Here is a 23,663-nt window from a genome sequence, read left to right as displayed (position 1 = left end):
GCTAACTTACCGATGCTGTCTAGATAGCTAGCTAACTATAGCAAACAACTTTGTAGTAATTTTCATAACTACAAAATATACAAGAATCTATAACTAAGATATTTTAGTTATTCATATATTACAGGGAACAGTAGATTGCAGAATATTTTGTTTAAAATATTTACGTTGATAAGCCAGCTAACTAGCACTAAATGATACAGCACTGAGTTCAGTGATTGTCGCCGTCCGTTCTCCCCATTCTCTGCGGTCACATTCAGGACATGGAACTTTGATACCAGCTACATCCCATCAATGTGGCATCATAACAGCACTGTACTGTTTGTTATAACCTATATATTGCATATGAACTGTCTCATAAAAAAATTCTAAACGATTATTCTGAAGAATGCGTCAAAGTTACGTGTACTGTCGCTAACTCAATTTTCTTTTGTTCGGTGTTTTAGAACGGGTTGACAGTCTACCAGGATTAGGATTGCTGGGCGCAGTGACATGGGTAACCACGAAATGGAGAATATATACGTATGGCAGAGCCATCTCACTGTACTGAGGTATGTATTTTACTCTTGACTAGTCAGTTAATATTCAATGGATGATATTTTATATCCAAGGCTAGAACACTGGTTTACTTAAACACATATTAGTGCTTGAAAATAGGAACGTTTGTGTTTTATTATTATTATTATTACGGGTGAGGGGAAATCTGTCTGCTTGTGAGTAAAGCTGACAGCTGGATTACCATTGGACACAGCCGCCGCTGTTCTGATGCTGCCTTTGGGCCATCTCAGAGGCAGTTTCTATTTCTTACCAGGAGATGGCGCACGGACACTAGCGACGACTGGTCAATAACGACTTTATTATAAAATGTCCCGGTTCAGCTCTTCTAAAACATGATCTAATCAAAATTTTTACGGAATGGAATCTCAAACATGTGGCCCAGTTCTCGGCAGGCGATGAATCTGGAGGAAATGCAGTTTAGGCTGAAGTCTTAAAGTACCATCAGTTAGAATGGACACTGTAGAATTGAGCCACAAAAGGCTCCGTTGTTGATGAACTATATGATGATGAGGCTGCTTAAAGAAGACTGCTGTCTTAGAGAGACTGCTGATGCTATGGGTAAGGTACACTGCTGTATGTTGACTGGCGCTCACCTGCTTTTCGTTTTACTCGTTTTCTTGTTGCTTTTGATGAGCTGTTTGAAGAGTTTACGTTTGGACCCTTCAGTACACACTAGCAGGCCAGGCCCCTTAGGCCGGAGACATGATTGGGCCATGATGGAGGACAACAGTAGGGCAGGGCTGCATCTTTGTCGCCCTCTGGCGGACACGGGCGTGTCCTCGGTGCTGTTCTACTCTAGTGGCGAGTATGAGCAATGTCTCCCGCCGGCCGCAAAGACGTTCTACGGCTCTGTTTGTCAGACCTGAAATTCGAGAGAGAGGACCGAGCCGCCATTTTCCGTGTGACGCTCTCCCTGAAACGGCAACGAGAATAACGGATTAACGGGGGAATTGCATATAAACCTGACAACAAAAATCATCTTGGAATAAGAGACGAACAATTTGAGTATATTTGGAAATAGAACCGGTGTGAAAATCTACTAGATTTGCACTGCATCTCTAATTACGGAGAGCAGGCTGACGCGGTTCCTGAACTATTCGTTGTTTCGCCCATTTCGTGATTCCGGGAGCTATACTGGCTTCAGAATTAGAGCGCACTCTTCGGGGTTTGTGAATAGGCGGTGTTGCAACAAATGATTTTTTCTTTTTTAATGCACCTTGATCGCACACACGATTTCCTATCCGCGGCGGGGATTTAATTCTACAATTTCCCCGGACTTGGGTTCTCATCACGTGGTAGGTTCCTCCTTTTTTCTTTGTCACTTTTATCTTTGTGGTAAAAAAAACAGAAGGAACTTTGCCTCTTGCTTGTTAGATAACAACCGCCAACCTACTCAAGGAAGTAGTATGCCACTTGATTATATTTGACAGAAGTTACGGAGCGGGGGATGAGAAAATAAGCTACATTTTGCCAATGCAACCAGACGTAGGCTAAGGCATTTCGGCATATGGAAATAGCCTACTATCTTGTCCTACGCGTATCAATGTCAAGTTTGTCATAGAGAAGATCTCTCATTCAGTCTCAGTATATGGTGAAATGCATCTGGAAACGGCAGGTCTGCAAGCCCGCTCCACTGCCCACGAGAAATGCAGCTCGCCGCATTCTGAACTTGCTCGTGCATTATGTAGGCTAAGGTACGGTACGCACCCAAGCAATTCTGTCGAGCGAGCGCCAACGCTAACGACAATATTTGTAGTCTTTCACCGTAATCCTTGAATGTTGTGGCCCATGAATGCGGTAACACCCATTCCCATAACAATTTTGGACCTATTTCCTCACAGCTAAGAATTACGACGGGGTTATATAATCGCGTAACCATTTACAGGCGCCACGTTATACTAATTGGCACAGTAAATATTTTATATCAATCAAGTCTGGCCAGTCTACAGGTTTGTGTTTGTCATGAAATGTATAAACCTCATCGTGGGGAAAGGTATGCGTTTATCCCGCCCCTGATAACGCAACAGCTTGTGTTGCAATATTCTGTAAAACTAGCAGTTAGACCTGGAAGGACGATCCTAAATTTAGAGCTGTGTTTTAATGGAGTCTATTCGTTCGTAATTAATTAAAAAGGGATTGGGATGAGTTTCTATTTTGATCCTTATCCAGATTCTGCTTTTAAGACCCAATCCATGGTCACACTGGACTGATGGCGACCTAGCTGGATACAAATCAGGCGTTTTATTCACTGATCTTGATGAAGGCAGTAGTGACAGTGCAGATAGTGTCTTCATCATATTCACTGCAGGCCCCCCCTCCCTCTCCTCTCCCTTCTCTCTCCTCTCCCTTCTCCTCTCCCTTCTCCTCTCCCTTCTCCTCTCCCTTCTCCTCTCCCTTCTCCTCTCTCCTCTCTCCTCTCCCTTCTCCTCTCCTCTCCTCCTGTCTCATCTCTCTCCTCTCCCTTCTCCTCTCTCTTCTATCTCTCCTCTCTCTTCCTCTCCCCTCTCTCATCTCCTCTCCCTTTTCCTCCTCTCTCCCCTCTCTCATCTCCTCTCCCTTTTCCTCCTCTCTCTCCTCTCCCTTCTCCTCTCCTCTCTCTCCTCTCCCTTCTCCTCCTCTCTCTCCTCTTTCATGCGATCCTCTGATAGCAGGTTAACCCATCCGACCGGGCCCAGCCAGACGACCAGTAGTTTTCCGTTATATAAGCGTGTGTTGCGTTACTGTCCCTGGCATGGAGGGAATGATCTCAGCGCTCGTCGTCTCATGGTTCCAAGATCGCAGGATCTCAGGGATGTGGATGTTCCGTGGAGGTTGTGTGTGTGTGGGGTAGTCTGTGTGTGGGGTAGTCTGTGTGTGGGGTAGTCTGTGTGTGGGGTAGTCTGTGTGTGGGGTTGTCTGTGTGTGGGGTTGTCTTACTGCAGACTTCTCATCAGTAATAATTAGCTTGGTTAATGGTTCACTGAAAATACTGCTGCAAGAGGACTGTTAGACCTTGACTTTTGTTGCTGCTGGGTTGTGTTTGTGTGTGTGTGTGAGTGAGCTTGAACATGCGTTAGTCCAGGGGAACGGGCATGGCTGTGCTAGACAGGGGAGTTCAGAAGCCTGGCTAAATAACCAGAAGCTTGTCTGGTGGTGAGTGGTACCCTGTCTCCCCCACCCCCACACACACCCCCACACACACACCCCCACACACACACCCCCACACACACACCCCCACACACACACCCCCACACACACACCCCCACACACACACACCCACACACACACACCCACACACACACACCCCCACACACACACACCCCCACACACCCACACACACACACACCCACACACACACACCCCCACACACACACCCCCACACACACCCCCACACACACACCCCCACACACACACCCCCACACACACCCCCACACACACACCCCCACACACACACCCCCACACACACACCCCCACACACACACCCCCACACACACACCCACACACACACACACACACACACACACACACACACACACACACACACAGCCTTGTCCCAGTTCCAGCCACATGCTGGTGTGCTACATCAGTAGTAGGCCTGGCTTCTCCCAGCAGTGTTGTTGTGGAGTGTGTCTGACAGTGTCCCAGCCTGGCTCCTGAATAGCTGCATCACCCACACTGCAGCCAGACAAACGTCCTGGTTTCAGGGAGGGAAATGTGTGTTTAGCTACGGTTGAGGTGGTGTTGTCATGTTAGTTTTTTATTTACGTTCAATCAGTCATGAAACTACAATAATTTATATATTTGATGAAGTATTCTTATAAAGGCATACTATATTTCAATTCCTAATATAAGAGATTTGCTGTACAAGTTATGTTACCTAGTGTGAGATTATTATTGTAATTGGGTAGCTTATCTAGTATGTACATTTCTGTCTATTTTGTTTTTGTACCAAATGGAAAGGACTGAACTTAATGTAGTCAAGCCATTTTATTTTTATGAACATTTGTTATCACTGTTTGGTTCAGTTGCAGTTTCTCATGACCTCAATCTACAAACCAGGCCTCCGCTTCATGTAGACCTTGTACTCTATGAAGTATCAGTTTGATGTCAGTTACAGAAGGAACAGATTAGGGTGGATTTGGTGCTCACACAAACTACAGAAACGATTTCACGTGTGTGTGTGTGTGTGTGTGCGCGAGTGTGTGTGCGAGAGAGAGATAATGGAGAGTTTCAATCGTAAACATTTCGTTTCAACTTTGTGACATCATGGCGGTTGCTCCCGCTTGCTGTGTCATCCTGTCAGTTGACACAGCTGAACCTTCCGTTGCTGCCGGTCAAGGCTGACACACACACACACACACCCACACACACACACACCATTAGCCCAGATGAGGGCGTCAGATAGTGGCAGTGACTTGGCCCCTGCCAGCAGACGGAATAAACATCCGGTGTTCTAGAACGTTCACTCCATAGAAAGATCAGTAGCGGTGTTACTGTTCTATCTCTGGTCCACTAGTACCGCCTGCATACTGGATAGCAATGCAGTCTAGTATAGCCTCACTCTCTCTCACTTTCACACTGTCTCTCTCACACTCACTCACACACTTTTGGTGAACACTGAATGGTTGATGTTGTCTAGTCAGGCGGCCGTGACCAAAGGAAACCCTGAAACCATACACAATCACACAGTGTTATAAATGCTGTGTAGTCTGACTTGAGGGTTGTCTATTCTGCAGGCACACACACACACACTGTCTGGGGGCTGCATGTGGGGGCTGTCAGTCATGCAAAGGCTTTGACCTACATTGGTGCTATCAGCTGTTAGCTCCTGCAGCCCATGCTAACATGGATGTTGCTACTGTGCTGTGGCCCTCCCCTCTCTCACACACACTTTCATGTTTCTCTTTTTCCCCCCAAATCTTACACACACACACACACAGCAGCACACACTTTTGGATTTCACCAACAAATCTGGTACACCCCCCCCCCCCCCCCCCCCCATCACCTGCCAAGTATCTTTTGGGGTGTGTGTAACAGACCATCTGGGGAGTCAGGTTACCCTCCCGTTCCGTCCAACTTCCCTCCCCAGCCATGCCCACGCCCAACCCTCTGAACACAGCCAGTGTGTGGTTACCAGTCCTCTAGTGGGTTAACATGTGGACCTAGACCATGTTCTGGGACCGTCACCAGCCTCCTTCTGCTCAGTACGACCTCCAGAGCACGGGCCCCAGAGCACGGGCCCCAGAGCACGGGCCCCAGAGCACGGGCCCCAGAGCACGGGCCCCAGAGCACGGGCCCCAGAGCACGGGCCCAGAGCACGGCCCCAGAGCACGGGCCCCAGAGCACAGGCACCAGAGCACGGGCCCAGAGCACGGGCCCCAGAGCACGGGCCCCAGAGCACAGGCACCAGAGCACAAGCACCAGAGCACAGGCACCAGAGCACGGCCCCAGAGCACAGGCACCAGAGCACGGCCCCAGAGCACAGGCACCAGAGCACAGGCACCAGAGCACAAGCACCAGAGCACAAGCACCAGAGCACAGGCACCAGAGCACAAGCACCAGAGCACAAGCACCAGAGCACAGGCACCAGAGCACAAGCACCAGAGCACAAGCACCAGAGCACGGGCCCCAGAGCACGGGCCCAGAGCACAGGCTAGGGGATGAATCAGGATGTGTGGTCTGTGAAAAGGTGTCTTGTAGCGCTGTGTGTGTGTGTGTGTGGTTGTTGATGTTGAATACGGTGTCTGATGTTCTCCTGTTCCCTCCCCCCCTCCGTCTCTGCCCCCAGGTGTTCCCTCTCCCAGGCGTCAGGAGGAGCAGCAGTGGGCTGGTGTGGTGGAGCTGGCCTCAGGCCCGGGAGAGGCCCCCTACTGGCCAGCCCCCTCCCCGCGCTGCATGGCTGCCATGGCGCCAGCTCTGACCGACGCGCCCAACGAAGCAGCCCACCGCATCCGCTTCAAACTGGCACAGCCCTCCTCCGCCCTCTCCCCCAGCGCCACGGAGACCAGCCAGGACTCAGACAACATCAGCCCCCGAGGGGCGGGGCGGGGCCGGAGGGCGGAGGAAGCAGGGAGGGGCGTAGGGAAACTGCAGCCATTGGTGGCCTCCTACCTCTGCTCTGATGTCACACCTGTGCCGTCGTCCAAGTTGCAGGCCCTGTTGCCTAGCCTGCTGCCTGCCCCTGGACCCCCCAGGAGATCCCTACACACCCCGACCCAGCCCCCCCTCAACGGCCAGGCCAAGAAGCAGGGCAGGAACCTCGGCCCCATCCTGAACGGAGACTCCTCCCCCCTCCCCCCCCAGACCACCACAGCCTCTACAGAGCACGCTCCCGTCGGAGGAGGGGCGGAGCCCCAGACTGGAGGGTCCTCCGATCCAGCGCCTTGTCCTAAGCGGCGGTCTCCCCTGGCGACCGCCGGCACGCCCTCCGGCTGCCCGCACAGCGAGCCTTATGACCGACCTCCGTCGCTAACCCAGGACTACTCCTCCCTTGCTCCCACCGTGGCAGGGCAGGAAGGTGACGGCAACAACCTGGGGGCTGGAGGAGGCACGGAGACCCCTTTCCAGCTGGTTGCCGGGGGCCTGGTGACCAGCCAGGATGGCCTGGGCGCCGGGGAGGTGGACGTGGGGTCGGGGGGGCTGGTCCAGGGGTCTGCATGGCTGCAGGAGCGAGCCCAGCTGAGCCAGGGCCGGCAGGGGGAGATGTCCGGCCGACTGAGGCACCTGAGGAGACGCCTGCAGGTGGTGCAGGCCAAGCAGGTGGAGCGACACCTCCAGCAGCAGCTCGACGGCCTATTGGAGCACACCGTGGGAAGGGGCGGAGCCCGGGGGAGGGGCCAAGAGGATAGGGACGGTATTGGACGGCTGCTGAAGCAGGGTTCCACGCCGTTGGAGCTGGAGCGGCTGTACGTGAGCGGGAGCGCGGTGCTGCGCGGCGTGGAGGCGGGGTTTGACTCGGACGCCACGGCGAGCAGCTCAGGGGGGGAGACGGACGCGGAGGAGGACGAGGCGGGCAGGGCAGAGCTGGACCAGCGCCACGTGTCACTGTGAGTCCGCTTCTCTCTGCTTCTCTCTGCTTCTGGAGGGAAGGGAATGTTTTGGGGGGGGGGGGGGCCTGTGTCACCATGGAGAGGGAATGAAGGCAGGAACACTATGTAAGCTATGTGAGAATAGATTGGTGGCTGCATCCATGACCTTGTGTAAGATGAGAGAGATGCAGATAAAAGGTAGAGGTAGGAAGAGGGTTAGAAGGGAGCGAGGTAGATAAAGGCAAGGAGGGGAATAAAAGAGCTTGAAAGAGAGCTAATGATAGTTCGATAAAGGAGAAAGACAGAGATGAGTGTAGAGTGGAAACAGATGGGTAGAAGAGGAATGATGGTGAAAGATAAATGGTAGAAACCTGGTGGGGAAAAAGAGAGAGAGAAAGAGAGAAAGAGGTGATGATATTCATGGGGGCTGTAAGGAGATGGGATGGGATGTTTGTTGTGATCTAGTAGGATGTGAGTCACCCTGGTTCCAGTGTGATCAAACTAGATCCAGTTATCCAGGATACCATCTCCAGGGTTCAGCTGCAGGTCACTGCTATGCTGGAGGAGAGATGGAGACAGGTCTGCAAAGCAGGATGCTGTTCATGCTTTGTGGAAGAATGTTAGCCAGTCTATTTGTGCTCATTTCTGAAAGAGTCCTTTGGCTAGCTGGCTGGCTGACTGTTTGCCTATCTGTCTGACTGCCTGGCTTACCATCTGTTGGGATATGCTTGTCCCTTTGACTGCCTGTCTGCTAGGCTAGACCTTATCTGACTGCCTGTCTGTCTTCAAGGCTAGACCTAGTCTGACTGGCTCAGTTTTTTCTTTTGGGGTGTGTGTGTGTGTGCGTGTGTGTGTGTGTCTAGAGAGTGAGAGAAGTGCTAAAGCCAGCCACATGGGGGATAACCTACATCTGGTCACATGATGATTGCATAAGAACTAACAGGGTTAGTCCCAGATTATGACCCTGGAGCGTAGAGAGAGACAGATGCAGGCCGAGAGATGGAGTGACAGATTGAGAGAGAGACAGAGAGAGAGAGAGAGAGAGAGAGACAGAGAGAGAGAGAGAGAGAGAGAGACAGAGAGAGAGAGAGAGAGACAGAGAGAGAGAGAGAGAGAGAGAGAGAGAGACAGAGAGAGAGAGAGACAGAGAGAGAGAGAGAGACTCACAGAGAGACTCACAGAGAGACTCACAGAGAGACTCACAGAGAGAGAGACACAGAGAGAGAGACACAGAGAGAGAGACACAGAGAGAGAGACACAGAGAGAGAGACACACAGAGAGACACACAGAGAGAGAGAGACACACAGAGAGAGAGACACAGAGAGAGAGAGACACAGAGAGAGAGAGACACACAGAGAGAGAGACACACAGAGAGAGAGACACACAGAGAGAGAGAGAGAGAGACACAGAGAGAGAGAGACACACAGAGAGAGAGAGACACAGAGAGAGAGAGACAGACCACTGATGACTCATAGTTACCGTAGACTGGAGGGTGAGGGGGGGGGGGGGGGGGGGGGCAGCAGCATATTTACCAACATCCAGGCCTAGGCTCCAGTAACCACCTCCAGACCCGATCCTGTTCCACTTCAGACAGGCCTGTTCAGGGAGCCGGCAGTCCTGTCCACCACACCAGGGTCATGTGAAGCATGTCGGGGATTTATCTCCTAATATCCTCGTCTGAGTGTTTGATTGGGTACCTGTGTAGTAAATCAGGGGTTCTCAAACTTTTTGTGGCCAGGGACCCATTACAGGGGAGAACATTTTCCAAGGACCCCCCCCCCATAATCGTAACACCCATTCAGAATACCCTTTGTGCTCTTAAATGGACACAATATGCTTGTTTAATTGGTGCAAATGGTCCCCATCTGTAGATTATTATATCTTTTTAACTTTTTAATGATACAGCACAATTGTATAATTTGATGTTTTTTTGCGGACCCCCTGGTTGTGGTTCTCGGACCCTGCTTTGAGATCCACTGCTGTAAATCTAACATACTTTGTTCTCCTGGTGGAACCACACCTGAAGATCCTTATCTTCCCCTTCCCTTCTCACGAGCCCTTTGAGCTCACCACGGTGTCCTGCACTGTCCACAACACGTCACACGCATCACGTAGTTAACACGTGTCACATGTGCTGCTGATCTGAGGGGGTGGGCGCATGAGGGATGTCTGTACACGTGGTATGGGGCTGACATGGGTGTTTTTGTGGAGGAGAGATCCTGATATTGAGTCATGGATCCTGATGCTGGGTCTGTTCTGGCAATAACAAGTGGGCCTGGGCCTGGGCCTGGGCCTGGCCTGGCCCTGCCGCACTGCTGTTAGGGTTAGGGAGGAGGACCAAGGAATGTTTTGGAGTCTCTTCTGGTTTTTTCCACCCTCATTTGTATTTGGCCTGTGGTGTATTTGTGATTACAAACACACATTCTCATTCTCTCTCTCTCTCTCTCTCTCTCTCTCTCTCTCTCTCTCTCTCTCTCTCTCTCTCTCTCTCTCTCTCTCTTCCCCACAACCTTACTCCAACCCTTTCTTCTCAACTTTCTTATCTACCTCCTTCCCCCTCCACCCCCTCTCCTCTCTCCTCCTGTCTACCTCATGTCCTTGCTTCCTTCTGTACCACCTTTCCTATCTATGGCGTGTGTGTGGGAGCCTAGCTCTGATTGGTTACAATTCTTTGTTTATTGTCATTTTTGCAGCAGTGGTGGTTTCCTGTCGAGTTAGAAAAACTTCCTGTGCTGCTTTGTTGCTGAGAAACAATAGAGCAGCCCTCTATCTTTCCCCTCTATTACTGCTGGTCTGGTCTAGTCTAGTCTGCAGTATGATTGTCTGCCTGCCTGTCTGTCTGCCTGCTGTCTCTCCTGTTCAGCCTGTTCCTCACCTGGCTGGTTTCTACTTCCTTCTCCTCAACCAGTAAGGTTACATAGTTAACGTGGGTGAAAATGTCTCTCTCAGTCTTGGTGTCTCTCACTCTCTGTCTGTCTCTCTCTTTCTGTCTCTCTCTCTGCCCTCTTTTTCTGTCCAGTTTTCCCTCCCTCCCTCCCTCCCTCCCTCCCTCCCTCCCTCCCTCCCTCCCTCCCTCCCTCCCTCCCTCCCTCCCTCCCTCCCTCCCTCCCTCCCTCCCTCCCTCCCTCCCTCCCTCCCTCCCTCCCTCCCTCCCTCCCTCCCTCCCTCCCTCCCCTTCTTTGCTTAGCTGCTGTCTGTCTCCCAACCTGACACCTGCTCTCAGTCACAGCGTCACTAAGCAACACATGGTCTCTGTTCTCCTCCCTGCTCTCCTGCTCTGCAGGGTCCTGCAGCCTGTAGGGTTATGGTGACAGGATCTCCTGCAGCCTGCAGGGTCCTGCAGCCTGTAGGGTTATGGTGACAGGATCTCCTGCAGCCTGCAGGGTCCTGCAGCCTGTAGGGTTATGGTGACAGGATCTCCTGCAGCCTGTAGGACCATGGCTGGTTTCAGCTAGAGTTTGTAGGTTTAGTTGTTGTAGGCCTAGATGAGGATGATATACCACCATGGTGCGATCCTGGGTTTTGTTTACTAGATGGTAGCATGTAGGTATTGTTATTTACTAGATGGTAGCATGTAGGTATTGTTATTTACTAGATGGTAGCATGTAGGTATTGTTATTGTCATTGTTTACCTCAACAGATGGATCACTAACAGACACGGCTGTAATTTAACACGAGGCCCTAATCAGTCTGGAGATTAAGACTACGACAGATTAGAGGGCCCAGTCGCTCACAGCGTATGAACACACCACAGTGAGCACATTTAGGAGCTGGAGGGGGGGCGGGGGGGCGGTTGGTCACTCCAGAATGTTGAATCAGGTTTGTTATCTGTGGTGCAACCTTATAGGACCATGTGTGACACACACACACACACACAGAAGATGGGGTACGTTTGTTACAGTTTGCACTGCCTTATCTACCAAACCAGGCTACTACTGGGGGGAGGGGGAGGGGGTGTTGGGCAGGGGGAGGGGGGAGGTCACTGAACGTGGCATCAGTTCATTGTGCATTGTCCATGTGTCTCACTGACGAGAAGCAACATGGTGGAAGACTGCTGACAGACCAAGTTGTGTGTGTGTGGTGTGTCAGGTTGTCTGGTTGGTGTGTGTGTGTGTGTGTTGTGTAGATGAGCCTGTGTCTGCTGCAGGTCCTGTCTACCAGTGTCCTCCAGCAGGACATGTTATTGTGCTGGTGTGTGTTCCTTGATGGAGACTGAGCCAATGTAAAGCCTACAGATGGTTCTCATTCTCCTGCTCCATCCTGGATCATGTCCTATCACTGTAGGGGGGAGTGGCTTCCTGGCCAGGCAGGCCACACCCCCCGGCCTCCCTACCACCCGGCGCTGTCATCATATCAGCTCCATCACCATGACCACACACAGCTTCTTACAGCCTGCTGCTCACAGCGCTGCTATGGCAACCTGCTGGTGTTGTACTGGTATCTACTGCTACTATGGCAACCTGCTTGTGTTGTACTGGTATATACTGCTACTATGGCAACCTTCTGGTGTGGTACTGGTCTCTACTGCTGCTATGGTAACCTTCTGGTTTGGTACTGGTCTCTACTGCTGCTATGGCAACCTGCTGGTGTTGTTCTGGTCTCCACTTCTGCTATGGTAACCTGCTGGTATTGTACTGGTCTCTACTGCTGCTATGGTAACCTGCTGGTGTTGTACTGGTCTCTACTGCTGCTATGGCAACCTGCTGGGTTTGTACTGGTCTCTACTGCTGCTATGGCAACCTGCTGGTGTTTGTACTGGTCTCTACTGCTGCTATGGCACCTGCTGGTTTTTGTACTGGTCTCAACTGCTGCAATGGCAACCTGCTGGTGTGGTACAGGTCTCTACTGCTGCTATAACAACCTGCTGGTGTTGTACTGGTCTCTACTGCTGCTATGGTAACCTGCTGGTGTTGTACTGGTCTCTACTGCTGCTATGGCAACCTGCTGGTGTTGTACTGGTCTCAACTGAGTAGGACAGTTGACTGCTGCCAGTGATTTTCCAGGAGGAAGAGGAAGTGAGATGCAGGCCCTTCCCAGACTCACCCCCCCTTCCTCCTCTGCCTCCCTCCCTCCCTCGATCTGCCCTCTCCTCTAGTTTCACCACACTAGCCTCTCTCACACTAGCCTCTCTCACACTAGTCTTTCTCACACTAGCCTCTCTCACACTAGTTTCCCTCTCTAGTTTCAGCAGTATTTTCACCAGCCTCTCAACTCCCCCATTCATTTTAGACGTACACAGCTCTCTCCCACCCCTCCTCCCTCCTCTCTCTCTCTTTGCAGCACCATGGAGTCTGGTCATGTGACTGAGGGGGAGGGATGTGGCTTTTTCTCACAACATCAAACCCTTTGTTCTTCAGACCCCACCCACAGACTACACACACAGCTCCTTCTGCTCTCCGTCTCTCCCCCCCCCCCCTCGCTTTCCCTTCAGTGTTGCCACGGGCGATGGATTTCTGGAACTTCATGGAATGCTGAGTCGGTCAGAGTGGATTAGCCCTCAGAGCTCAGTGGATCCACGGAGAATCTGACCTTTTTTGTAACGTGTCGTTTCTGATGAGAGAAGGATGAGGGCTCAGTAAACGATCGTCCCGGGTGATTCAGCAGGTTGCCATGTTGGCAGCAGGACAGGAACAGACATGCCCAGAATACCTGCTCTGTCGCCCTGGCCTGCGTCCATGTGTGTGGCCTGCCCCCAGGGGGCGTGGCCTGCCCCCAGGGGCGTGGCCTGCCCCCAGGGGCGTGGCCTGCCCCCAGGGGCGTGGCCTGCCCCCAGGGGCGTGGCCTGCCCCCAGGGGCGTGGCCTGCCCCCAGGGGCGTGGCCTGCCCCCAGGGGCGTGGCCTGCCCCCAGGGGCGTGGCCTGCCCCCAGGTCTGAGATGAAGTGTGTTTGCGCTCGTGGAAAGCCACGTTTGTCCTTGAGGTCTCCGGGGGGCAGGGCGAGGTACAGGGTCTCTGGGGGGCAGGGCAGGGCGAGGTACAGGGTCTCCGGGGGGCAGGGCAGGGCAGGGCGAGGTACAGGGTCTCCGGGGGGCAGGGCGAGGTACAGGGTCTCCGGGGGGCAGGGCAGGGCGAGGTACAGGGTCTCCGGGGGGCAGGGCGAGGTACAGGGTCTCCGGGGGGCAGGGCAGGGCAGGGCAGGGCGAGGTACAGGGTCTCCGGGGGGCAGGGCGAGGTACAGGGTCTCCGGGGGGCAGGGCAGGGCGAGGTACAGGGTCTCCGGGGGGCAGGGCGAGGTACAGGGTCTCCGGGGGGCAGGGCAGGGCGAGGTACAGGGTCTCCGGAGGGCAGGGCAGGGCGAGGTACAGGGTCTCCGGGGGGCAGGGCAGGGCGAGGTACAGGGTCTCCGGGGGGCAGGGCAGGGCGAGGTACAGGGTCTCCGGAGGGCAGGGCAGGGCGAGGTACAGGGTCTCCGGGGGGCAGGGCAGGGCGAGGTACAGGGTCTCTGGGGGGCAGGGCGAGGTACAGGGTCTCCGGAGGGCAGGGCAGGGCGAGGTACAGGGTCTCCGGGGGGCAGGGCAGGGCGAGGTACAGGGTCTCCGGGGGGCAGGGCAGGGCGAGGTACAGGGTCTCCGGGGGGCAGGGCAGGGCGAGGTACAGGGTCTCCGGAGGGCAGGGCAGGGCGAGGTACAGGGTCTCCGGGGGCAGGGCAGGGCGAGGTACAGGGTCTCTGGGGGGCAGGGCGAGGTACAGGGTCTCCGGAGGGCAGGGCAGGGCGAGGTACAGGGTCTCCGGGGGGCAGGGCGAGGTACAGGGTCTCCGGGGGGGCAGGGCAGGGCGAGGTACAGGGTCTCCGGGGGGCAGGGCAGGGCGAGGTACAGGGTCTCCGGGGGGCAGGGCAGGGCGAGGTACAGGTGTGAAAGCACCATGCGCAAGCATCGAGAAACAGTCGTTCACATGGAATCCGTAGGTGGTGTGGGCTGTGTGCGCCAGTGTGTTCTGGGCCCCGCTGAGGGACTGAAGACAGCTGCCGTCCTCTGGTTAACCAGGATGACGCCCTCAGGTGACATACTCACCAAGTCTTCAGGCGCGACAAAGGCAACAACAGGCAAAATTGTATTGACCAAGCCTCTTTTGGTTGTTTCAGTCAACAACACCATTGATCTTAGCAAACAAGGATGATGTATGTGTTTCATTACATTAAAGAATAGGGGAAGTCACTTGAGTTTCATCTGGAGGTGCAACTTGAACGCAGGTGTGAGCCAGCCCTCTCTCTCTCAGCCCTCTCTCTCTCAGCCCTCTCTCTCTCAGCCCTCTCTCTCTCTCTCTGTCTCTCAGCCCTCTCTCTCTCTCTCTCTCTCAGCCCTCTCTCTCTCTCAGCCCTCTCTCTCTCAGCCCTCTCTCTCTCAGCCCTCTCTCTCTCTCAGCCCTCTCTCTCTCAGCCCTCTCTCTCAACCCTCTCTCTCTCACCTTCTCTAGAATCTTTTCCCTCTTTTCTTGACCCCTCTTATTCTCTTTGTCTCTGTCTCCATCTCGCTCTTTCCCTGTCTCTCTGTCTCCATCTCCCCCGTCTCTCTCCTCCTGGCCCCCTGCTGTTCCCCTGCTCCTCCTCCCTCCCTCCCCTCTGAAGCAGCATGTGTTTTGGTGCTGATGTGGTCTGAAAAGGGCACAAGGGTCTCCTCCTCGCGTGTGTGTGTGACTTCCTGGGAGGCTGTTCTGTTGCTGACTTCACTGCTCTCTCACTTCCTGTTTGCTTGTGTATATGCCTGTTTGAGGTGCTGGGACTGGGGCGAGAGACTGGGGCGAGAGAGAGAGAGACTGGGGCGAGAGAGAGAGACTGGGGCGAGAGAGAGAGAGACTGGGGGCGAGAGAGAGAGAGACTGGGGCGAGAGAGAGAGAGACTGGGCGCGAGAGAGAGAGAGAGACTGGGGCGAGACAGAGAGAGACAGGGGGGGAGAGACAGAGAGAGACAGGGGGGGAGAGACAGAGAGAGACTGAGAGAGGGAGAGGGAGGATGAGAGAGAGAGACTGGGGAGGGAGAGACTGGGGGGGAGAGAGAGAGTGGTGGTGGTGGAAGAGACACATTGCTGTATGTGGGTATCTGGGTTGGCTGCAGCTAGACATCATTTGGGGGTCCCTCTGTTTACTGTCCAGTAAGATTTCCACTCGCTCTGAAAACACACCCACAAACACCACACACACCAACTACACACACACCAACTACATCAGCTGCAACTCCTGGGTGAGAACAGGAAAGACAGGTGTGGCAATGAGTCAGACAAGGCATTTTTTTCAAGGTCAAAGTGTGTGTATATATACACACACACACGTACATGCACACACGCACAATATAATGCAGTCCTCTGTCTGTAGTCTGTGTGCATGCGTGCGTATGACGTGACCTACTGCCCTGCTCTTCTCCCTCTCCTCTCTCTGCTGCCCCGGCTGGCTCTGGCTGGTACTGCAGCTGCTCACGGCCTCCCCCTCCCCCACCTCCCTCCTGTTCTCCCACCTCTCTCCCACCTCCCTCCTGTTCTCCCACCTCTCTCCCAACACTCTCCTGTTCTCCCACCTCTCTCCCACCTCCCTCCCTCCTCTCCTCCATGTGGAAAATGTCTGGCTGGAAAGAGTCTGGTTAGATGCAGTGATCTATTCATTATGCATCTGCCTACCGAATAGAGGGACAATCTTAGAAAAGTGAAGGAGGATGGATGCAGCTCTTAAGGGAGAGGAGAGGAGATGGGAGGGAAGGGAAGGGGGGGGGAGGTGGTGGAGGACGGGGGAAAGAGGGGAGGAGAGGAGTGTGTATCTTTAGGACAGAGCAGGTTATGTAACCCTGCCTTTGTAGAACAAAGCTGCTCTCTCTCTACCCCTCAGTCTCTTCCCTCCATCTCTAACCCTGCCCTTCACCCTCTCTCCTGATATCTGAGACTTCTACCCTTCTTCATCTCACTCACACACACACACACACACACACACACATCATCTGGGAGGGAGCTGTGTATCTACCTTACTGAGGCGCAGCTGCCTTTGTGTGTGTGCCTTGCTGAGTTGCGTGTGTGTGTGTGTGTGTGTTTGGTGTGTGTCTGTGAGGCAGAGATCAGATATTTTTTGTGTACCAGTCAGGTGACTGTTGTTTGTCTAACTCCCCCTGTGTGTGTGTGTGTGTGTGTGCGCAGGTGGCGCCGTGCAGAGGGCCGCTACGCTCTGGAGAGAGCCTCCATCATCAGCCACTGGAGCTGGCTGCAGGCCCACGTGTCCGACCTGGAGTACCGCATCAGACAGCACACGGACATCTACCGCCAGCTACGTCTCAGCAAGGTACACACACACACACACCTACGCATCAGCAAGGTCTACACACACACCTACGCATCATCAAGGTCCACACACACACCTACGCATCAGCGAGGTCTACACACACACACACACACACACTCACACCTACGCATCAGCAAGGTCCACACACACACACACTCACACCTACGCATCAGCAAGGTCCACACATGCAAAGCTCAAGAACACCTAACATCTATTACAAAATAGGCCACTAGAACACTCTCCACAACACTGCTGTAGGTTGTCAAGGTAACACTACCCTTCCTCATCGTTGCCCTGGCAACATTGAAGTCTTTACATTACTGGAGAGGTGATAGACACACACACACAAACAGCTCATCCTTCCCAAATGTTGTCCCCCTCATGCAACCTGACCGAGTTCCTCTCCACCTCCCCCATCAACCCAGCAAGCAGCCAATCCTCTCAGCATATCTCTTGCTAACCATGATTCTGACCTATCACAGGGCTCCATCTTGCTGGGGGACCCCACGCTCTCCGACTCATTGGTTGAGGATGGGGAGGTGAAGGCGGAGCCTGCGGTTGTCCAGGTTACACAGGTAAGATGTCAGTTAAGCGCATCAGCGGTCAGGTCCACTTCCTGGTTGTGCCCTAGGCTGATTACATCACCACAACACAGAGATTCTGATTTCTCTGGTCACCCATAGCAACAGAACCCTGAATGAGCTACAAGCTAACTGTAGCTCCTAAAGTGTAGATACATTTACATTTAGTCATTTAGCAGACGCTCTTATCCAGAGCGACTTACAGTAAGTACAGGGACATTCCCCCCGAGGCAAGTAGGGTGAAGTGCCTTGCCCAAGGACACAACGTCATTTTGCGCAGCCGGGAATCGATCCGGGAACCTTCTGATTGATAGCCCGATTCCCTAACCACTCAGCCTTCTGACCCCCCACATTTGCACATTTTGTCGCAAATTAAGTATTTGCCATAAAACTTGAAAGTTCTACATAATGAGATATAGACATCAATCTATTTGGGGCAAATGTAGCTAATCTTGCTATCCATTGTAATTCAGTCAGTTAACCTCAGCTAGTTAGCCTACTTGGCTAGAAGCAATATTGATGTACTAGATGTGTTGATTCTAGGTTCTGTGTTTTAGACTAAACTAGGCTTCAGCACCAACCTAAAACCAGTCTGTTGTACCATATGGGCTCTCTAAACCCTATAAGGTAGAGCCAGGCAGGTTAGTAGCCCGTTTACATGTGAACTAAACCAGACCTCCATATGGAGGGAAGGAGGAAGTAGGGATGGATGATTGAGTGAAGGAAGGAGGGGGGGAGGATGGAGAAGGAGGGGGGAATGGAAGAAGAGAGGGGGCAGGTCTGGAAGAGGATGTGGAGGGGGTGGAGACACAGTAGCAGGGATAGCAGGTCTGGAGGAGGGGGTGGAGAGACAGTGGCAGGGAGAGCAGGTCTGGAGGTGGTGGTGGAGGGGGTGGAGAGACAGTGGCAGGGAGAGCAGGTCTGGAGGTGGTGGTGGAGGGGGTGGAGAGACAGTGGCAGGGAGAGCAGGTCTGGAGGTGGTGGTGGAGGGGGTGGAGAGACAGTGGCAGGGAGAGCAGGTCTGGAGGAGGTGGTGGCAGGGAGAGCAGGTCTGGAGGAAGTGGTGGAGGGGGTGGAGAGACAGTGGGGGTCTTGGTTGGGCCCTGCCAAGTGGTGTGTACTCTCCTGCCTCTTCAGTGCACCCTGGAAGACTAGCTCTCTCTCTCTACCTGCCTCCTCTCTCTCCCGTTCTCCATGTCCCTCTGTCTGTCTCTGTCTCTCTCTCCCCCCCCCCCCCCCACACACACTTCTACTCTAGAGTGGTCGGGGGAGAGGGGGAGGAACACACACATGGGAGGGAGAGAATGGTGGTGGGGGGAGAGGGGGGGGACGTTGTCATGGTAACCATGCCAATTGCCTTCCTCTGTTTCCAGGAGCGCGGCTTGGACGCAGGGTCGGGCAGTTCCGGCTCAGTCTCCATGGAAACGGGCCCGAGGAAAGGGTGTGTGTCTGGGAAGCAGGTCAACGGTGTCATCAACAGGTACTAACCAGTGTGTGTGTGAGTACATAGTGTGCTCTGCGTGCTTTTCAGCGTGTGTGTGTGTGTGTGTAGACACAATCCATGTGGTAAACAGCTGCTGTGTGTCACAGTGTGTGTGTTTTAACTAGCAGCTGGTGACAGGACTTAGCAACACTGGGATCATGAGCTGGGATATAAGTGTTTACCAGTGAGCAGAGCTGGGACAGGCGCAGACAGTAGGAAAGTGAAAATGATATTCAAATGATCACCACGCCCCTTCCTAACCCAGATGACAATACATTTACATTTAGTCATTTATCAGACGCTCTTATCCAGAGCGACTTACAGTAAGTACAGGGACATTCCCCCGAGGCAAGTAGGGTGAAGTGCCTTGCCCAAGGACACAACGTCCCTCCCAATACTCAGGGGGCTATGACGTGGTACACCAGACCTACAGTGCAGTAACAGGTGTGCAGGCTGTGTGCTGGAGTTAGTCTCCATATCTCTGCGTCCAAAATTTACATTTAGTCATTTTAGCAGACGCTCTTATCCAGAGCGACTTACAGTAAGTACAGGGACATTCCCCCCGAGGCAAGTAGGGTGAAGTGCCTTGCCCAAAGACACAACGTTATTTTTTCACAGCCAGGAATCGAACAGGCAACCTTCTGCTTACTAGCCCGATTCCCTAACCGCTCAGCCACCTGACTCCCAAAATAACTAGCTGTGTCTCCTCCAGCCTTCATTCTTCCTCTGCTCAGCTGGAGGATCAGCGAGGCCAGACACAGCTCCCCCTGCAGGAGCAGGGCAGTACTGCGGCCCGCACACGCCCTCTCCTCAGCTTCAAAAGACGACGCCTCATCAGACCCTCCAGCCTCAACAACCTCCACCGCAAGGTCAGCCCCGCCTCAGGATAACCTGAGCGCAGCCTCACGATAACCTGAGCACAGCCTCAGGATAACCTGAGCGCAGCCTCAGGATAACCTGAGCGCAGCCTCAGGATAACCTGAGCACAGCCTCACGATAACCTGAGCGCAGCCTCACGATAACCTGAGCGCAGCCTCAGGATAACCTGAGCGCAGCCTCACTGACACCACAGCACCTGTGTCCTCTCCTCCAGGTGCAGAGTCAGGGTGTGTGTTGGTGTGTGTGTGAGCTCAACCCTCAGTGTGTGACCTGTGGCGGCCGTCCCTCCGCCTCCCCCTCCTCTGGGCCGGAGGGCCTGTATGATCGCCCCCTGCTGGAGAGACTGGCTCAGTTGGACCCCAGCCTGCACCCTATCCTCTCTCTCTCAGACGGTAAGCAGCCTGCAAGCAGCTAGCAAGCAGCCTGCCAGCCAGCAGCCAGCAAGCTGGGATGTGTTCATAGAGAGAGAGTAGACCCCACACCTGTACCCAGGAGAGACCAGCTGGAGGCTGGATCACGTGGTGTATTAGAGATGGATGTTTCAATAGTCTTTCTTCTCTCTCCCCTCCCCCCCTCCCCTCCCCCGTCCAGATGTGGCCATGGGTCTTCACCTACAGAGGATGCTAAAGTCGGAGTGGAACAGCCGTCCTCTGAACAAGATGAAGCCCCTGAAGAAGCTGTCTCTGAAACACAGACTCTCCTCCTCCATCTCCTCCTCCACCTCCTCCTTCTCCTCCACCTCCTCCTTCTCTAAGAACAGACACAAGACCAGCTCCCTGCTCTCCTCTGGTCGTGAGTACCTCATCTCCCACCCTCACGCTACACAGACACCATCTCTCCCTGGTCCGGCCCGGCCCGGCCGGGTTAGAGAGGCTAAGCTGTTCCTCCACAGCCACATGCTCTGTGTTGTTAAGGAGGTAACCATGACAGCCTCCCCCCCCCTCCCCCAGGTGGCCCCCACTCCAGGGTCCGGTCAGACAAGCTGCACAGGCAGCAGCTACACAGGCAGCAGCTGCACAGCCTCCAGGGCTCCTCGCTGCAGCCCCACTACCGGGGAGAACGCAGCCACGCCCACAGCACAGACAAGCCCCACCCACGCAAGAGGCCTCGCCCCGAGCTCTCTCTGGACAGGATGGACTGTGAGAACCCCTGCTCTTCATCCTCTCTCTCTCTCCTTTCTCACTCTCTTGCACTCCCTTTTTGTTTTGCTTTCACTCTCTGTCACTCCGTCTATAGGAGTCTATTTTGGATTAATGTGTTGCCGGTGAGAAATGTATTTTAAACCTATCTTTATCACTCTCCCCTTCCCCCCTCTCTCTCCATGCTGCCCCACTCCCTCTCTCCTCTCGATTTCTCATAATTCATATCTCTTACTGTCTCTCCCTCTCCATACCTCTCTCTCCCACCCTTTGTCTCCCTCCCCCTCTCCCCCTCTCTCCCTCCTTCCCAGCTCTGTCTAAGCTGTATATGGACCCAGGCAGCCCGTACCCATCTCTGCCCGGCCTCCACACCTCCTCCCACACGCCCCCCCACACACTCAGCCCCCTACTGACCCACGCTGCCCCCCAGGCCTACAGTCCGCTGGCCCGGCAGCTGGCCTCCCCCTTCGAGGCCCCCGGCCCCTTCTCTCTCAGCTGCTCCCTGGTGAGGACCATCCTCCTCCTCCTACGTGTGTGTGTGTGCTGCGGTGTAAGCAGGCTGTGTGTGTGTGTGTGTGCTGCATCCCTGTAGAGGTGGTGATGTGTTGGTGATGACTGACAGCATCATCTCCCCCCCCCCCCCTAGCAACAGCAGCCCACCCGCCGTCGCCGTGGCGAGAGCTCGTTTGACATCAACAACATCGTCATCCCCATGTCTGTGGCTGCAACCACACGGGTGGAGAAGCTGCAGTACAAGGAGATCATCACCCCCAGGTCTCACACACACACACACACACATACTACAGCTACACCTACTAGGATACAAGGTTATATGTATGTCTCTCTCTCTCTTTATCACACTTGCTCACACATATCCTCTCACACACACACAGACACACACACACAGATACACACACACTACAGCTGGAGCTAGCCCTGAGCTGTGTGGTGTGTTCCCCCAGTTGGCGTGAGGTGGACGTGTGCTCCAGACCCCCTGCGGAGAGGCTGGAGGAGCGGGAGGTGGAGGTGGAGGAGGAGGAGGAGGAGGGGGTAGAGGTGGAAGACCTGTCTGACCAGGTGTTCTCCAGGCTCCACCAGCCCTGTGAGGACCAGGAGAGGACCAGATACCGCTGGGCCGCTGTCTCCTCCAGCACCAACACCAACACCAGCACAGTGGCCAAGCGGAGGGGCAGCAGGTACGCACCACTCAGCTCTCTGTCTGTCTCACTGTCTGTCTCACTGTCTGTCTCACTGTCTGTCTCTGTCTGTCTGTCTCACTGTCTGTCTGTCTGAATCTCTCTCTCTCTGGACGTCTGTTTCACTCTCCACTTCCTGCCTGCTGTGTGTCTCCCTAATGTTCCCTCTCTTTCTTCTGCTGTCTCTTCTTGCTTTGTCTCGTCTCTGAGCTCTTCATCTACCTCTGACTCATCTCCTGCCTCTGTCTTTCAGCAAAGCTGAAACTACATGTTCTGCTCTGTTAGTTTTTACTCATGTCAGCCTTGTGTTAACAGATCTTCCCTCTTTCCCTGTCATCTCTCCTGTCGCCCCCCTTCTCCTCTCCTGCCCCCCCCGCAGGTCCTACAAGTCGGTGGACGGCCGCACCACCCCCCTGCTGTGTTGCACCACCCCCTCCACCCCACAGCCCTCCTCCCCTGACTCCTCCCACTTCCAGGCACTCCAGGACTATGGCTCCTCCCCCTGCTCCCCGGCCAGCCCAGACATGGCGTTCGCCCCCTACCCCCTCGGGGCCAGGGACCCCCAGCGGCTGGTCTCCAGCGACGACACGCGCTGCTCCACGCCCGACACCTCTTACGAGGACCAGGTACTCTCTCTCCACATCCTGAACACTTTTTACTGCCTTGCAACAACGTAGTTGTCAGGAATTTTCCACAACAACAAATAATATATATCTCTTCCTTCTCGTCCAGGTGCTCCTACCGGTGTTGCCGTGGGAACGGCGTTCCTTCCCCCTGGACGGCGAGCCGGAGCGGGAGCCAGAGGAGGAGGCAGAGCGCCCCTACCGGAGCCTGCGTCGCCCCTCCACCTGCCGCACCCCTTCCCCCCTCCCCTCCCCGCTCCCCTCCCCGCTCCCCCCCGCCCGACCAAGCCAGCAGCAAGAAACCCTCCACAGGCCACGCTCACAGACACGCCCCGCGATGAAGCCTGTAGTCTCCTCCATCCTCAGAGAGCAACCACCACCTCCTCCTCCACCACCACCTCCTCCACAACCTCCACCACCTCCACCGTGAAGGTCCACCGTGGGAGGAGAGATGACGGCTCCTGTTTGCTATTCAGACAGCGTTCCCCTTCTTCCCAGTCATGGTGAGAGCCTAGATCCATCAGGAGAGGGACAGGGTGGAAAGATGGAACCGGAAGACCAACAGATGGAAGGTGCAGACGAGAAGATCAGACCTCCTTCCTCCATGACGAGGTTAGACCGGCGTGGGCGGGGTTTGGTAGGCTCAGCTTGCTATTGGTGGAGGCGTAACTAGGATGCTCCAGGGCTCCTCCCTCCTCATCATGTGATGTCTTTCAGACAACTCAGTAGCTAACATGACCCCCCTCTCCCACACCCTCCTCCAACACCCCCCCCCCCCGGCACCCCCACACACCCTCCTCCTCCTTCAACACCCCCCCCCCACACACACACACACCCTCCTCCTTCAACTGTCTCTCTCCTGTCTGTCTGTCTGTCTCCCTCCCTGCTCTCCAGCCATACTCCCTCAGTCTGTCTGTCTCTCTTCTGTCTGTCTCTCCTGTGT

The 23,663-nt window shown here is 54.4% G+C and overlaps 1 protein-coding gene across 1 annotated transcript; it reads left to right on the top strand.

Annotated features, from left to right (window-relative positions):
* Positions 1-1,441: 1,441 nt before the first annotated feature.
* Positions 1,442-23,111, top strand: kansl1b (KAT8 regulatory NSL complex subunit 1b). Its single transcript, XM_067233155.1, is given in 15 exon segments — positions 1,442-1,850; positions 6,323-7,580; positions 16,678-16,819; positions 17,302-17,394; positions 18,774-18,880; positions 19,596-19,752; positions 19,977-20,154; positions 20,354-20,554; positions 20,713-20,901; positions 21,213-21,406; positions 21,548-21,675; positions 21,864-22,097; positions 22,477-22,723; positions 22,830-22,991; positions 22,993-23,111. Coding segments are annotated over 14 exon segments (3,252 nt in total). The 5' UTR covers positions 1,442-1,850; positions 6,323-6,429; the 3' UTR covers positions 23,062-23,111.
* The last annotated feature ends 552 nt before the right edge of the window (positions 23,112-23,663 follow it).

Source organism: Osmerus mordax, chromosome 3 (genome assembly GCF_038355195.1).
Source record: "Osmerus mordax isolate fOsmMor3 chromosome 3, fOsmMor3.pri, whole genome shotgun sequence".
NCBI lineage: Eukaryota > Metazoa > Chordata > Actinopteri > Osmeriformes > Osmeridae > Osmerus > Osmerus mordax.
Note: the sequence above shows the minus strand (reverse complement) of the source record. Positions and strands in the feature narration are given on the sequence as shown.